The sequence below is a fragment of the Piliocolobus tephrosceles genome, unplaced genomic scaffold (assembly GCF_002776525.5).
Source record: "Piliocolobus tephrosceles isolate RC106 unplaced genomic scaffold, ASM277652v3 unscaffolded_33840, whole genome shotgun sequence".
Lineage (NCBI taxonomy): Eukaryota > Metazoa > Chordata > Mammalia > Primates > Cercopithecidae > Piliocolobus > Piliocolobus tephrosceles.
The window spans coordinates 1-16,913 of record NW_022317466.1 but is presented as its reverse complement, the minus strand read 5'-3'; the positions used below and the strand labels follow the sequence as shown (position 1 = coordinate 16,913).

Below are 16,913 nucleotides of genomic sequence, written 5' to 3'. Positions count from 1 at the left end.
TTAGCAAAACAATTTAAGATATTGAACTTTGTATCGACCATTTGCTCAATAAATATGTAGAGTTGTTTTTACTTGAAAGAATTAACATTGTATGTTTTTTTAAATTCAGATTTTCACTGATTTCAATTAGCCTTTATTACATTTTATTTATTTAATATCCTTGAGATAATTATGTATTCGTATGTGAACAATAGGCCTTTCTTGGTCCTTATAGCATTGTCATTTTAGGATCATGTAATAATAAATTTGGATGACTTAAGGATTTGTTACAGCTTTTGTATTCAGTGAAAAACGTTGCTTCTGATAGCTGGGGTAGGGAACCTGAGGAGGGGAACTACATTATTAAACTACAAAATTACTGCATTCTATTAACTTTATAATATTTTAAAGCCACATTAGCAGTGTATATGTTGATTCTAGTTATTCTGGAAGGTGTAATTGTGGTTTGAGTTACATCATAAATTCCAAAGAATGCTAGACAGTTTCTTATTTTTAAAGAACAAGGAATAGAATTGAAAATGAGCAGTGTTTAGTATCATTGTATAATCTTCCAGTTTAATTTATGGATTTACTTTGCTTTATTGTTTTTGTTTTTAAGGTTTGCTTATTTAAAAAATATTTATAAGCATTCCTCTCATTACAGAGCATAGTAATGAAGGAAGATTTCATCACGAATTTCACCTCTGTAACAGTAATATTTATATTTGATTTTAGGGAAGCTATGCGAAATTATTTAAAAGAGCGAGGGGATCAAACAGTACTTATTCTTCATGCAAAAGTTGCACAGAAGTCATATGGAAATGAAAAAAGGTAAGATTATTGTTTTTCTGGTGGATAGTTAATTGTAGTTACCACATGAATTTGCCAATTATGTATTAATATATGTGTCAGAGGATGGTTTCTATTACTGGGTTCATTTGCTAGTACAAAATAAAAAATAGGGGATTTGTCTCCTGAAGGGGAGAAACAAAGTGAATTGTAGTATACTGTTAGGAATAGATAACTGGTGCCATGAAGAAAAGTCAGCATGGAGACAGAGGATCTCTCAGCAAGGCAATCTTTACTTTCTGCAGAAAGGGTGCTCCTTGCAGATGGAATAATGGAGAGAGCACACTTAACAAAGGAAAAGCAGACATATTTGTCCCTTATGCATTTGGGTCATCCTTACCTCTGTGTCCTGCATCCGTTGGCTGGAGCTGGACTTCACAGTCTTAAATTGATACCCGATTTACTAATAACATAAAACTTTCCTAAATAGGTAAGTACAGGGGAGAACAAAGAAGAGAGGAAGTTGCTTACAAAAGATTTAAGAAAGCAATAACATTTCCAAATAAGGAAGAGGCATAAAGCTATGAGCTAAGACTTGTCTGGGCCTGCCCAGACATGCCTGAGTAAACCAAAGCGACTAATTGGGGTAAAGTGTAAGAACTAATAGTTGATAGGAGGCTTTAGAGTAAGAAGCTATTATTTCTAGTGTCTATTATTTTATTTTTAAACCAAGACAAGCTTTGAAAGGAACTTTTCTACTTTCTACACATACTCAAGCTAGAAGGAGAATTTAATAAAGGTCATCTTGTTAATAAATCCCTGATCTTAAAAAATCAAATAATCCACAATTTTTCTTTTGGGCCACATAATATTTCCCAAATACTTATGTGATACATTAGGTCATTCACAGCGAAGCTTTCTCTTTGGTGGAAAATGTAGTTTTTTACACAAATGTGACCCCAAAAGTACCATTTTGAAAAGGAAAAGGCTAAATAAGCTCTTGATCCTAAAACTGTCTTGAGCTTAGGTTAATTGAGCTATAGAGTGATTATAAAGAAAACTGCTGGCTCTCTCTCTTGATCCTATTCTTGTTTGGGTTGCTACTAAGAAGAAACAGCAAAACTGGGTTCATACTCTCATACTGGTTGAATGTGGACTCAACAGAAATTACCTATAAAGTAGATTAACCAAAATTAAATTACAACAAGATGATTTTAAAATATTTCTCATGGTATCCTATAAATTTCAGCATTTTTTATGTTTAATTGGGGACTTTCATTGTTTCTTCACTTGATTCCTGGAATTTTCTTGTGAATAGTTTCTTGAGTCTGTCTTTCAAACAGCATTTTTTGGTTAAGCATTTCATGGAAAAAGCCTGCTTATGGAGAAAGATCAAAGGTTTTTAATTGGCTAGAAAGGTACCCAACCAAAGAGAGAAGGAATGAAAACTAAGGTTTTGGGGTTGTTGTGAAAGGAATGAGTAGAATTCTTAGAGATTGTGACATAAAGGAAACCTCAGCTTATGCTTAAGAGAAGGGAAATGTTATATGTATGTGATTAAATTAATTTACATGTTAAAGGAGAATTAGGAAGTCCCTTTTTAGGAAGTTCCTGGAAGCTGACTAGATCTGAGCTGAAAAGAAGGGTAAAGCTTTTTTTTTTTTTTTTTTTTTTTGAGACAGGGTCTCATTCTGTTGCCCTGACTGGAGTGCAGTGGTATGATTTTTGCTTACTGGGCTCAGGTGATCCTCCCACCTCAGCCACCTGAGTAACTGGGACTACAGGCACTCACCACCATGGCCAGCTAATTTTTGTATTTTTTATAGAGACAGGGTTTCACTATGCTGTCCAGGATGATCCCAAACTCCTGGGCTCAAGTGATCCGCCCTCCTCTGCCTCCCAAAGGATTAGAGGCATGAGACACCGTGCTTGGCTAAGAAGGTAAAGCTATTTAATTGGTAGTTTTATCCTCAAAGATGAACAAGTGAAAACAATTTTTAAGATTCATACTGCCGGGTATTGTTATTCAGGCTTACTAAATTTATGATTATTTTATCTTACTTTACTAACACAACTTAAACACTGATTTAGGGTTAAATATGGGAAGAAGTTGATATCTGTAGTTTGGGACATAGCATACCAACTCAAATTAGTGGTCCTTTTTTTCCCCATGAAGTTGATACTAGAAATTCAGTATTTCTTTTTCATTAATGAAATTTAGTGTGTGTTTATAGCAAGTTTTCTGCTTTTTAAGCAAAACAGAAAAAGTCAACACCTGTCATTATGGAAGAAGAATCTAAAAGGCCAGCTGTGCACCTCACAGTGAATCTGAGGTAGAAACAGTTTCATATCGGCTCTGATCATGAGCCAGACATTGTTCTGAAAGTGCTTTATAAATATTTTAAAGTTGTAATCCTCATAATAATTTTGTAAAGTAGTCATGTTATGATCCAAATTCTGTGGGCAAAGAATCTAAAAATCAGAGATTTTAAATGTGTCCAGGTTGACATTAGTTAGGAATCTGTGGAGCTAGGGTTGGAACTCTTGAGGGCCTAATTTTAAATATTTACCCTTTTTACTACCCTAATTGCCATACCATTTCATTTGCGTTTGAGTGTTGTGTTATCTAGAGCAGGGACTAAGGAGAAAAAGGTCCTTTGAGTACTTAAACTTTGTAAACTTAACTTTGCCTAGGACTAACTCTTTTACCATTACCTGGGTGAGACTGGACTAGCTCTAATTGAATTGTGAATAGATGCATGTTTATCATATAGCTTCAGACTTGGGCAAGCTGCTTTTCTTTTCTCTGGATTTTTGAAGATGCATTTTAGTACAATTGAATTCACTTATTCTTTATTTCTGATTGGCTATTTGGCTATTATGTGCCAGGTTTTATGCAAAAAGACCTTTACTAGGAGTTTTAAAAGTCACTATGTCATTTAATACCGGGATGTATAACTGAGGCCCAATGAAGATAACAAAAGGGGAAGAGCTATTTAGAAAATATGTTAAAATCCAGATAAGGTTCCTGTTTGTTAGTTACTGTTAAAAAATACGGCCGGGTGCGGTGGCTCACGCCTGTAATCCCAGCACTCTGGGAGGCTAAGGTGAGAGGATCACCTGAGGTTAGGAGTTCAAGACCAGCCTGGCCAACTTGGTGAAACCCCATCTCTACTAAAAATACAAACATTAGCCAGGTGTGGTGGCAGGCACCTGTAATCCTAGCTACTGTGGAGGCTGAGGCAGGAGAATCGCTTGAACCTAGGAGGTGGAGGTTGCACTGATCCGAGATAGTGCCACTGCACTCCAGCCTGGGTGGCAGAGTGAGACTCTGTCTCAAAACAAACAAACAAACATGCATATAGAGCTGTAGTGGTTTATCGAGTTAAAATGGAAAACTTAACCTTATCTTTTATTGTAGTAGCTTTTATTTTTTTTCTTCTTTTTTTTTTTTTTTTTTTTTTTGAGATGGAGTCTCACCTTGTTGCCCAGACTGGAGTACAATGGCACAATCTTGGCTCACTGCAACCTCTGCCTCCCAGGTTCAAACGATCCTCCTGCCTCAGCCTCCTGAGTAGCTGGGATTGCAGGCACCCACCACCATGCACAGCTACTTTTTGTATTTTTTTTTTTTTTTTTTTTTTGAGACGGAGTCTTGCTCTGTTGCCCGGGCTGGAGTGCAGTGGCTGGATCTTAGCTCACTGCAAGCTCCGCCTCCCGGGTTTATGCCATTCTCCTGCGTCAGCCTCCCGAGTAGCTGGGACTACAGGCGCCCGCCACCTCGCCCGGCTAGATTTTTGGTATTTTTTAGTAGAGACGGGTTTTCACTGTGTTAGCCAGGATGATCTCGATCTCCTGACCTTGTGATCCGCCCGTCTTGGCCTCCCAAAGTGCTGGGATTACAGGCTTGAGCCACCGCGCCCGGCTACTTTTTGTATTTTTAGTAGAGATGGGCTTTTACCATGTTGACCAGGCTGGTCTCGAACTCTTGACCTTGTGATCTGCCCGCCTCTGCCTCCCAAAGTACTGGGATTACAGGCGTGAGCCACCACGCCCGTCCTGTTTTCAATTTCTCTGTATTGTTTGGGCATGGCCTAGTTGGTCTAAAACCCCAGTCAAAAGAAAGCTTGAACAATCTAAACTTTGAAGTCCTCTAAAAAAATGAATAAAAATGATGAAAAGGCCAGAGTACCACTTTCCTATATTTTTACTGATTTGTATTGTTAAAAATTTCAAAGTAGACATGCATTACTTTATAATAAAGGGGAAACCCATTAAATTTACTTGATTTTTTAAAAAACAGGTGTTAGTATCAAGGGACTGCTAATGCTAGTCTAGCCCTCTGGATGTCTAGCAAACTCCCCTGGATTCAGAAAAGAGTTCTGGGCTCTTAGTTGGTGGTGGAGTGCATAGTGGGAAGAGGAAGATCTGCCTTCTTTCTTGCTGATCCAGGTTCAGGCCTTTTTGAAGAGTTGCAAAGGCACAAGGCGTGAGGTAACCTGAGGGCATGATCACAGTCCTCTTGGCTGTGTCTTTTTGGCATACAAAATAACTCCAGTTTTTTTGTGAAAAAAAATAACTCCATCATTTTAAGTGATGCTTAAAAATATTTGGTTAGGAAATTTTATCCCCAAATTTTAAATTGTTCTTAATGTTAAATATGGTGCCTAATAACTAATATTTATTTGCATGGCACATCTAGTACCCCATTTATATTAGTGATGAGTTTCTCATTAAGTAAGGTCTTAGGTTAAAAAATAAACTTTTTAAAAGATTATTTTATCTAGAGGAAATGTTAATATGTCATTTGACATATTAACATTCAGCTTTCTTGAAGGCAGTAATTAAGCAGCAGTATGATGCTGTTGAAACAATTAACAGTAAAGCCATTTAGACTGATTCTGAAGTCATATTGAGATTTGTGTTAATTGGCCAATTGTGGTATGCAAAAAGTTCCTAAATACGGTCCTTGTGAACTGAATAATCATCAAAGGTTAGTAATGATTCTGCAAGGGTAGCAAGATAATGCAAATGTCGTGAGTTTGGATTCTGTTTAACCGAATTTATATATTGGGATGGATAAAAAGCCTTTGAATCTGTAAGGCAGTTTTCAGACATCATCTCAAGATTTGAGGAAATAGGTGTTGAAACAGTCTCTGAAAATAAAGACAACTATGACAGGAATAAAATTTTAAATGTGTGCATATCGCCACCAAGTGGCAGAGAAAGTATTGTTTGTCATAGTTGATAGAGCTGCTGGGAAAGATGAGAAAATAGAGGCAACGTGTTGTATAGGATATCTTTTTGTAGCAGCAGTTAAACTCTAGGCTAACCACTTACTGGTCAGACTTTTCACTGAGTGTTTGATACATATTGACCAACTGCCCAAATTTTAAAAAAATCGTCAGTTTCACACACCTGGCCTAAAATACACCACGTAAGATATATTTTAGGCCAGGTGCAGTGGCTTGTGCCTGTAATCCCAACACTTTTAGAGACCAAGACAGGAGAATCCCTTGAGACCAGGAGTTCAAGACCAACCTGGGCAACATAGTGAAAGTCTGACTGTATCTTTAAAATTAAATAAATAAGTAAATAAATAAATAAATAAAATAAAGATGTATTTGAGTTTTCTTCTGTTAATTTGGTGGCCTTTTATTTTTACCCCATTCTCTTTGGTTTCTTTTGCTTGTATTCTTGCCCTTTTTTTGTATATATGCTGACTTTTATTCAATCACTGTATTGTTACTGAAGTCTGGGCAACAACTTGATTTGTTTGCCTTATTTTAGGGGATGATGATATTGGGATGTTTAAGTTATGATTTTATCAGCAATATAGAAATAATTTCAATGTTTAGATTATATTGGATTTGCTACTTTCTTCCATCATGGCTGTTTAAAATAATTTAGACTTGAGTGTTTTTTTTTTTTTTTTTTTAAGACTCAGAGACTATTGAAAACTCTTCATTTTTCTTATATTTATTACATGATTGGAAAGCACTTTCAAGATAGACCCTTGGTCATTGTTTTGAATAGAGAATTTTTTATCAACCTGATTTTTACCGTTTCATGCATTTTGTCACAGTACTTTTGAGAAAACTAGCACTACTCATTCTTTTATCATTTTAGCTCTCTTTATATTTTTCAAATGTGAAATTAAGAAGTACCATTTATGATAACTCATTGTGATTTGACTACTGTATTTGGCATACAGGTTGTGCATTCCCAATCGAAAAATTCGAAGTGCTCCAAAATCTGAAAACCCTGAGTGCCAACATAACCCTGTAAGAGTCTTCCTCTGTCATCTAGGCTGGAATACAGTGGCACTATCTTGGCTCGCTGCAACCCCTACCTACCGGGTTCAAGCAATTCTCGTGCCTCCGCCTCCTGAGTAACTAGGACTACAGGCATGCACTACCATGCCTGGCTAATTTTTGTATTTTTAGTAGAGACAGTGTTTTGCCATGTTGGCCAGTCTGGTCTTGAACTCCTGGCCTCAAGTGATCCTCCCGCCTTGGCCTCCCAAAGTGCTGGAATTACAGGCATGAGTCACTGCACCCAGCCTGGAGCATTTTAGATTTGGGATGTTCAACCGCTAAGAATAAATGCAAACAATCCAAGATCTGGAAAAAAAAAAAAATTCAAAACACTATTGGTCCCAAGCATTTTAGATAAGCAATACACAACCTGTACTAAAACACAGCTCTTTGAGTTTTATAGCTGATACACCAGTTTACTAAGGAGTCCTAACATCAGTGTTCAATAAAAAACTAACAGGAGTTGTGTTTCCAAAACTGATGCCTTCTCAACCTCCTGAGAGTGTGCCAGCCTAGGTATTTGACTCTGTGCCATAGTAAGCATTGAGTAACTCCCAGCATTAGAAGCCAGAAAGCTCCCCTTTGTAGACTTGAACTGAACCCACTCCAAAACTAGCCCAGTTAATCCAGGCTTCCCTCCAAACTTAGAGTGACCTGGAACTGGGCCCACTACCTTGGCTGTGACCTTTATATCCTTGGCCTCAGTGTAAGTATACGGGCATGAAAACTGCTCTTTTCTATTGGATTAGATAAATGTGAGAGGACTACAGAGACTTCCCTCCTCACTCAGTTAAATCCTTAGGGCCTCCTTGGTCTACTTGTCCACTACCTCTGGCTTCGCTGCCTGTTAATCCCCCTTCTGCTCTCCGCTCCAGCCACTCTGGTCTGTTGGTTGTTTCCCCACTCTTGGTCACAGTCCTTCGTACCTCAGAGCCTTTGCACTGGCTCTTTCCTCTGTGGAAATGCTCTTGCCCCAGGTGTCCGCATGGCTTTAGGTCATGACTCAAAGTCACCTTCTTAAGGAAACTTTTCCTGGCCACCTTGGGCTGTCCCCATTTCAAGTACCCCTTGCCTGCTTTATTTTTTTCTCCCCAGCTAATGGAGTACACCAGCTAATGGAGTACATGTGCATGTTATTTCACTCATTTATCTGTTTTTATTATCTCTCTCCTATTAGAGTGTAAGTTCCATGAGAACAGGAATTTTGTTTCATTTTTTTGGTTATTTTTACTGCTATATCCCCAGTATCTGTTACACACTCAGGATATAATAAATAATTTGGAGAATTAATGAATGTTAAATAAACCCAGCTTACTTCTTGTAAGTCGTATGTAAATTGCCTCTAAAGTAGTCTGGTTAGGGTTGAACAAAAAGTAGGTTCTATTAATATATTTTGAGTCAATTCAGTATAGATAATATTGTAGAGGCTGAGGGGGAAGCAAATAAGAAGTAGATATTACCACCTTCAAGAAGACCTAAGCACCAAATCCAGCCTGCTGGTGTCTGCATGTGTGTGCATATATGCACATAAAGTTTTTTTCTTTTAGTCTGCACATTGTTGGCCTACAGAGTGTTAATAAGTGTAAATTAGTTGCCAAATTTAAAAAAACTATTTCGTATAAAATTTGATTTCAGGCATCTATTGAACAGTTGGAGGACGGGACCAACACTAGACTTGCATGCCCATAGTTCAGCCACGTGAGTGTGAGTGGATATATACACAGCAGTGGCTGATTATCATTGCATTTAAGATCTGGGTTTTCTTATACTAGGATTAAGAAAAGTAAAAAATTTTCTGTACTAATAACAGTACAAAAAGTGAGAATGACAATGGAGGCTGTGTGTTTCAAGAAAGAAGGGAAGGAAACTACTTCTTTGGGAAACTAAAGGATATTCCTAATTTTTTTTTTTTTTTTTAAGACAGTCTCACTCACCCAGGCTGGAGTGCAGGTGCACTATGACAGCTCACCGCAGCCTTGAGCTCCCAGGCTCAGGTAGTCCTCCCACCTTAGCCACTGGAGTAGCTGGGACTATAGGTGCCTGCCACCATGCCCACTAATTTTTGTATTTTTTATAGACACGAGGTTTAGCCATGTTGCCCAGGCTGGTCTCAAACTCCTGGGCTCAAGCAATCCACCTGCCTCTGCCTCCCAAAATGTTAAGATTACAGGCATGAGCCACTGCGCCCAGCCTGGATATTCCTGTTTATTATATATACACCGTTCACCCATTTATATGACTTATGTGGCTACTATAGTTAATTTGAGTTTTCAGGCCCTCTAAAGAGATATGGCATAGATGTTTTAAAGTATGTACAAGTCAGCATTATAATTGAGCAAAGCTGAATTTATACCCTATATAAGGACTGGATTGATGGTCTGAACTATGTAAAATATGAGCCTTGCGCTAGGCTTTGCAATAGATAATATTTTTAATTGCTAAAGAAAAGATTATAAGAAAGTCATTCTCAGAAGAACTTGTAAGGGTGGTTTTTGACAACTAGCAAAACAAACCTGTGGTATTCTGTGAGTTGAAAGAATATAGTATATTGTTCTTTGAGCATGAAATATTTCTCAGATATCTACAGTGCACCAGGTGTTCCATGTATATATAAAATTCAAAGATATGCAAAACACAACACTGCGCATAATCAGGAGATCCATTTACTTTTGACTCTTTTGCTTTTATTAATATTTTGGGTATTTCTACTATGGACAATACTTGATAATAAAATTTTCTAGGTTAATTTATCCCATTAAGTTAATTTACCACATTAAGTTAAATGCAGTATCCATAACAATAATGTCACTCATTAATGATTGTGTCATTTTGAATAGGCCTTAATTAGTAATTACAGATTTTGTGGTGGTTTATCATGTTTTGTAATATGTTAGAGTGCACTGAATTTGCTGAACTCCAGTAGTTTAGAACTCTGAGCCATGTGAAAATACAAAGAGAAGTTCTGTACTCTAAAAAGTATTTAATCTAACTGTACGCATAGCTCCAATATTTTACCTGAACAGATTTAGTTATTGTGGAAGTCCCGATTTCTGTCTTGTGGGCATGATTATTTGCATTACAAAAGGCTTCACCAAAATTTTTCTTTGGGAAATAGGTGCATTTCAATATGATTTTGTATTCATAATGTTCAAGAAAAGGAAATGCTTTCTTGAATCTAATTGATTTGAGCTTTTTTTTTTCCCCCCCATAATTCTTCAGGTTTTTTTGCCCTCCTCCTTGTGTGTATCTTATGGGCAGTGGATGGAAGAAAAAAAAAGAACAAATGGAACGTGATGGTTGTTCTGAACAAGAGTCTCAACCGTGTGCATTTATTGGGATCGGAAATAGTGACCAAGAAATGCAGCAGCTAAACTTGGAAGGAAAGGTAAATGAAGACTGCTAGTTCACCAGAAAGGGGCACCATGGTACCAGAATGTAGTTTTCGTATTCATTCTTGTGGTGGAGATTTTTTTCTTTAATAACTGTTGGTAACAATTTCTGGAATATATAAACTAGGACCAAAAAATATGCCTCTCAGATCGCTTTGGTCTAGTCATTCAGGAAGCTTATGCTGCTGACATAGGAAGATGGCATGCAGTAAGCTTCCCCAGCTTGCAAGCAGTTTTAGCAAATCAGATTTCTGTTGGAAGCCAGTAATAAATTTAGGAGGCTGATTGCTCATCTTCTGTTTGACAGAGGTTTGATACTCAAATCTCAACAAAAATACATTGTTCAGTAATGTTTTACTCTGCTGTTTTAATCTTAGTTTTATACTAGACATGATGATATATACATTGTGGAAAGCATTTATCTGGGTTATAAAGATCATAAATGTTTACTTGACATCAGAGATACTATAGACAAGAACAGCCACAGTTGGTTATACTCAAATTTTAGTGCATAGCAGGGGTTGTTTAATTAATTTTCTAGAGAAAACAATTTATCAACTAGTTTTACTAATTGTATGAATTTAGAAAGCAGTCAATCTAGATCTTTTTTTTTTTCTTTCCCTGGACGGGATTTTTACTCTGTCACCCAGGTTGAAATGCAATGGTGCAATCTTGGCTGACTGCAGCCTCCACCTCTCAAGTAGTAGGACCGCAGGTGTGCGTCACCATGTCCAGCTAACTTTTTTGTATTTTTTTGTAGAGACAGGGTTTCGCCATGTTAGCTAGGCTGGTCTTGAACTCCTGAGCTCAAGCAATCTACCCACCTCAGCTTCCCAAAGTGCTGGGATTATGGGTGTGTGCCACCGTGTCCAGCCAATCTATACTTTTAGTATTGAAAGATAGTTTTTTATTCACTTGGGATTTAGCTATGATTTTATTTTTGCTTGCTACTATACTTTGGAAAATGGTTAGTTCTGATCTCAATGACTAAACGTCTTCTAAAATAGTGCATAAACAGCTGTTTCATTCGATGCATCTTTGTTGAATATTTTAGTGTTTGCTGTGTTGTAGTTGGCACTAGAGATATGGGTTAGGAGTGGTGTTGATGGAGGTGAGCTAGGGGATATGTGCTCTCAAATTCAATTTTAGTGATTTTACAGATAGTACTACAGGTCTTAATATCAACCTCCTTCAAATTTAGCTATTTGTATGTCATTATATCTTTATAATTTTTGTAAGAAGGTTTGTTGACTATTTTAGATTAGATTTGGGATACTTATTACAATAAAGGTTGTTTCCTCTTAAACCAGTCAAACTATTTCTAAATTATGACCCCTGAGCTAAAGTAACGAATATATTTAAGTGGTGGGTCGATCTAATAGATCTTCATCTTGTCTCATCTGTTTTCTTGTTGCCTAGGAAATCTCAGAGTTATATGCCTCCAGGCTTCACATGTAGACATTCAGTACTATGAATGAGTGGATCAGATAGGTAGTGAGAAGCCAGAGATTCTAGCTACCTGTGTATATAACTTTAATCCTACTTCATAGCTCATTTTAACCAGTTCCAGCTTCCAGTAATTTTAAGTGAGGTAATACCAAATAAACCAAGCAATAGTATCACTGCTTGTCTTTCGCAAGTATCACTTTGCAGCATTAGACTTGGTATTTCTTCTTCCTTTCAGGGAAATGTCTTTATTGCCTAAAGATCTTGTTTTCAAAGAGTATTTCTAGAGAGATGATTATATACCATTTTCTCTTCTAGAATTCCATTAGCTAATTTAACCTTTTAGAATAGCAAGGCAAATGTAATTTTAGTTTTATTTGCTTATTTTCTGTGAGTTAGTGACTTTTTCCTTTTTTTCTTTTTTTTTGAGACGGAGTCTCACTCTGCCGCTCAGGCTGGAGTGCAGTGGCCAGATCTCAGCTCACTACAAGCTCCGCCTCCCGGGTTTGCACCATTCTCCTGCCTCAGCCTCCCAAGTAGCTGGGACTACAGGCGTCCGCCACATCGCCCGGCTAGTTTTTGTATTTTTTAGTAGAGACGGGGTTTCACCGTGTTAGCCAGGATGGTCTCGATCTCCTGACCTTGTGATCCGCCCATCTCGGCCTCCCAAAGTGCTGGGATTACAGGCCTGATTCCTTTTTTTCTTAATGGAATTTGAGTAGTTTGTGGTCAGTGGCCTTATAGTTTTTTAAAAATAGTTCCCATAAAATTATCTTGGTTATGATTTTTGTGGATTCAAACTACTCATTGTAATTAGGGATATATTTCCTTTCTTTCCAAGGAGATATATGTGTGTTTGTTTTTTCTGAACAAAATGCAGTTCTTTTTGTGTAGGTTTTACGATCTAACCTTCTTGGTTCTTTTTTTCCTTTCTTGTTTGCCAGTATGTGTTATTTATGCTGGATTTCAGTATTTTCTCTTTCTCAAATGGATCTTACCTTTTAATTTTAACACTCAAAATTAAGCGATCTCAACAGTTTTAAGCTTTCCCATTAGAATGTAATTACCTTCATTTAGATATACATTTCATTTTTGCTTCCCATGACTGTCTGCTTTAGTACATTGATACCGATTTTCACAGACCTCACCTTATGTTGCAGAAGAATTTCATTGTTAAGCTTAATTTGACCTTCATTGCTGTCATTTTTAAGAGTATGGCAGACCTGTGGGCATAGAGGCTCACAGATGCCATCTCTGAGTGTGTTGGAGTTCTTGGGTGCAAGGAGTGATGTGACTGCAAAGTACTGTTGTTTTCTTGTTTCTTTATTTTTATTCATTTTGAGACAGGGTGCCGCCCTGTCGCCCAGGCTGGAGTGCAGTGGTGGGATCACGGCTCATTACAACCTCTGCCTCCTGGGCTCAAGTGACCCTCCCACCTCAGCCTCCTGAGTAGCTGGGACTACAGGCATGCACCACCATGCCTGGATAATTTTTGTGTTTTTTGTAGAGATGGGTTTCACCATGTTGCTCAGGCTGGTCTCAAATTTCTGGACTTAAGCAGTCTGCCCACCTCGGCCTCCCAAAGTGCTGGGATTACAGGCATGAGCCACCAGCCTGGCCTGTTTTTATTTTTCTTATTACTGTGATTAGCTTTATCTTATTTTTGCCTTCTACAGAGCAAAACCTCTCAAAGCTTTTACGGAACTTTTGATTTTTAAAAACTTAATTGAATGTGTAATGTTCAAGATAGCACCTAAATTTTCTTATATAGCTTTGCTATGAGAAGTACAATAAACGATTGCAGTAGTTTTGTCTGCTACCAAGGCTGTCTGTGAGTAAAATTTTAAAAATAAAAACCTAGAAGTCATTAACTGTTTCCTGAGTAGCATTTGCTCTGCTTTTTAAAAGGAAGATACAGAAGAGATAGTTGAAAAAACTTGTTTAGCCTAATTTTAAAGTGGAATGCTGATCTTTAAAAAAATATAATTCAGATACTTTAGATATTTATACTGTGTTTCAGCATTATTTATCTTATCTGGAAAAGGACAATAGTTTAGATCCCTCTCTGATTCACAGGGATCAAGAGAATAGGAAAGATTTTAGAATTGTCATATATAATATAAGCAGTAGCATTTTGAAGTGTCTTTGCTCTTTGTCAAGTGCTGTATCTCTTAATCTTTTCAGTTATCAGAATTTAAATTCTGGTAAACTGACATAATGCCTTGAGCATTTTCTCTAGTACCTTTAAATTCAGTTCTTTTAGTGATACATATGAATCGCCCTTTTGTGCAGTTAACCATTTTAAAAATAGTTCTTTAAGGTAATGCTTATATAATCTCTTTCTGGTTAAGACATTTTATAATCATCCAGTTTGTCTTGCGTTGTTTTCCTCAAACTTACAAGTGACTACTCTAGTGTTCAGCTATGTAAAGAAAAACATTCTATGCACTATTTTGAGAAGAACTACTGCTAAAATCTTTTACATAATTTGTTGAATTTTGATGGCTTTATTTTTTTTTGAAGATAGTCATTGATTTTATTAACTGTAAAAATTATTTTAAAAGTTACTGCTGTAACATTGAGGGATAATTCCATGACACAGTTGTAGAGCTGTGTAAAACAAGAAAATACTGTTTTTTTAAATGGTCTTTTTTAAAAGAGGATACCATAGATGACAATGTTTGTGTTTTGTAGACTTTATAAGGAAGATTTTGTACTTTTCAGAAATCCATTTCAGTAATTTTTACAGTTGATAATTTTTGTAGTTGGTTTTATCAGCTATGCATTGGAATTGTTTTTCTTATTATTACTTAAACTATGACGATTCTGAGTTGTAGGTACTACATAAACAAACAAGGTTTTGCTGCTATTAAAACTTTACTTTTCTTTCACAGAACTATTGCACAGCCAAAACATTGTACATATCTGATTCAGACAAGCGAAAGCACTTCATGTTGTCTGTGAAGATGTTCTATGGCAACAGTGATGACATTGGTGTGTTCCTCAGCAAGCGGATAAAAGTCATCTCCAAACCTTCCAAAAAGAAGCAGTCATTGAAAAATGCTGACTGTATGTATGCTTTTCTTATTTGTCCCCAATTCCTACCGTGAATTAATAAGACAGACTCTTTGTTAAATTAAAAATGGCCTTTTCAATAGCCAATTCATTCTTTACTAATATTTTTGTGGCCCTGTTTATTGTCTTTCTTTTTTTAATCGTAAATCGACAGTCTGTGGTCTAATGAAGCAGTTCTTAACCAGAGTTGGTTCCTTAGTGCTCCCAGGGACATTTTGGGGAAATGGGAGGTTTTCTCCTTCTGTTGTTATGGTGACTAGAGGGGGTGATGTTGTTGGCTTTGGGTATCTTGAGCCTATGATGCTGAATTAAATGTCCTGCAGTGTCCAAGGTAGTTCTGATTCCACAAAGAATTGATCTACCCACAGTGTCAAAAAGCACCCCTTTGAAAAACACTATTAATTAAATGGGCTTTTTGGCAGGCCTTCCTGAGAATCTAAACAAAATTTTTAATGTGGTTGCTCTGGCAGAGACTGCTGTCTCATCAGCCTATTTTTAGACTACCAAAGAAGTATACTGTCTGTGTGAACTATAAATTTAACCTTCACACCCATTTTTCTTTTTTTAACTTTTTATTATGGAGACTTTTTTTTTTTTTTGAGACGGACTCTTACTCTGTCGCCCAGGCTGGAGTGCATTGGCAGGATCTCAGCTCACTGCAACCTCCACCTCCCAGGTTCAACCAATCCTCCCTGCCTCAGCCTCCTGAGTAGCTGGGATTATAGGTGCCCACCATCACGCCCAACTGATTTTGTATTTTTTAGTAGAGGTGAGGTTTCACCGTGTTGGCCAGGCTGGTCTTGAACTCCTGACCTCAGGTGATCCACCTGCCTCTCAGCCTCCCAAAGTGTTGGGATTACAGGCGTGAGCCACCGCACCTGGCTGAGACTTTCAAATTTATATAAAAGGGAGAAACCAGCTACCCAGCCTCAACAGGTTTTATCATTCTCTCATTATCTCCATCACCACCAACACCTCTTCATCTTCTAATTGCTGAAGTATTTTAATGTAAATCTTACCCTATTGTTTCAACCAAAATTTCTGCAATAATGACTAATACATGCCTTTTTTTTTTTGAAACATCGTTATACCTAACAGTTGACAGCAGCTCTTCAGTGTCATCTAATATCCTATTTCATGTACAGATTTATCAGATTGACCCAGAATGTCTTTTTATAGTTTTTTTGCTTTGTTTTGTTTTACAGTGGTTTGTTCAAACACGGGTTCAGACAAGGTCTACACATTTTAGTCTGTAATAGTTTCTTCTCACCCTATCACACCTTTGTTTTTCTTCTGTGTCATTTATTTGTTGAAGAAACTGGATCATTTTTCTGTTGTGGAATTCCATATTCTGAGTTTGACTGATTACCTGTTTCTCTGTCTCTCTCATTTTCCATGAACTGGTGGTTAGACATAAAGACTTTCAGAACTAGTTGGTAAAATATACATTCATTTCCTTTGGAAGTCATGATATCTAATTATCCCTTTTTTCGTGTTAGGATTGATTATAGTAGTTCAGCTGTCGTTAGTCTATTCTACTCATAAAGTTCCTCAGCAAACTTTAACCTAATGGTTTTAATAGCCATTGATGATGTTTAAATCCATTTTATTAAATGCTGAAAAGTGGTAATATTCTAATTTTTTAAATTCATAACTTCTGCATTTGTTAGCTGGAGTTTTTTCTACAAAGAGTAACTTTGCCATATCAGCTATTTGCTTCAATTGTAGTATGTAATGAAAAGACAGGATTAGTTGCTTGTTTGCTCATTTGCAGAACAATGATAACATTCCTTGAAAGAGACCAGTGGGGTTTCAGAGTTTTTGTTTTGTTTGCTTTCTTTTCATTTTGTTTTATTACGAGCTCATGGTTGTTTTTTTTGTTTTTTTGTTTTTTGTATTGGTTATATTTTAGTCCACT

At 36.9% G+C, this 16,913-nt stretch overlaps 1 protein-coding gene across 1 annotated transcript; it reads left to right on the top strand.

The window, feature by feature from the left end:
• The first annotated feature begins 712 nt into the window (after positions 1-712).
• Positions 713-15,097, top strand: LOC113222711 (recombining binding protein suppressor of hairless-like). The gene is made up of 3 exons (XM_026452335.1): positions 713-810; positions 10,305-10,470; positions 14,815-15,097. The coding sequence occupies exons 1-3, from the start codon at positions 722-724 to the stop codon at positions 15,028-15,030; spliced, it is 471 nt and encodes a 156-aa protein (XP_026308120.1). The 5' UTR covers positions 713-721; the 3' UTR covers positions 15,031-15,097.
• Positions 15,098-16,913: the final 1,816 nt, after the last annotated feature.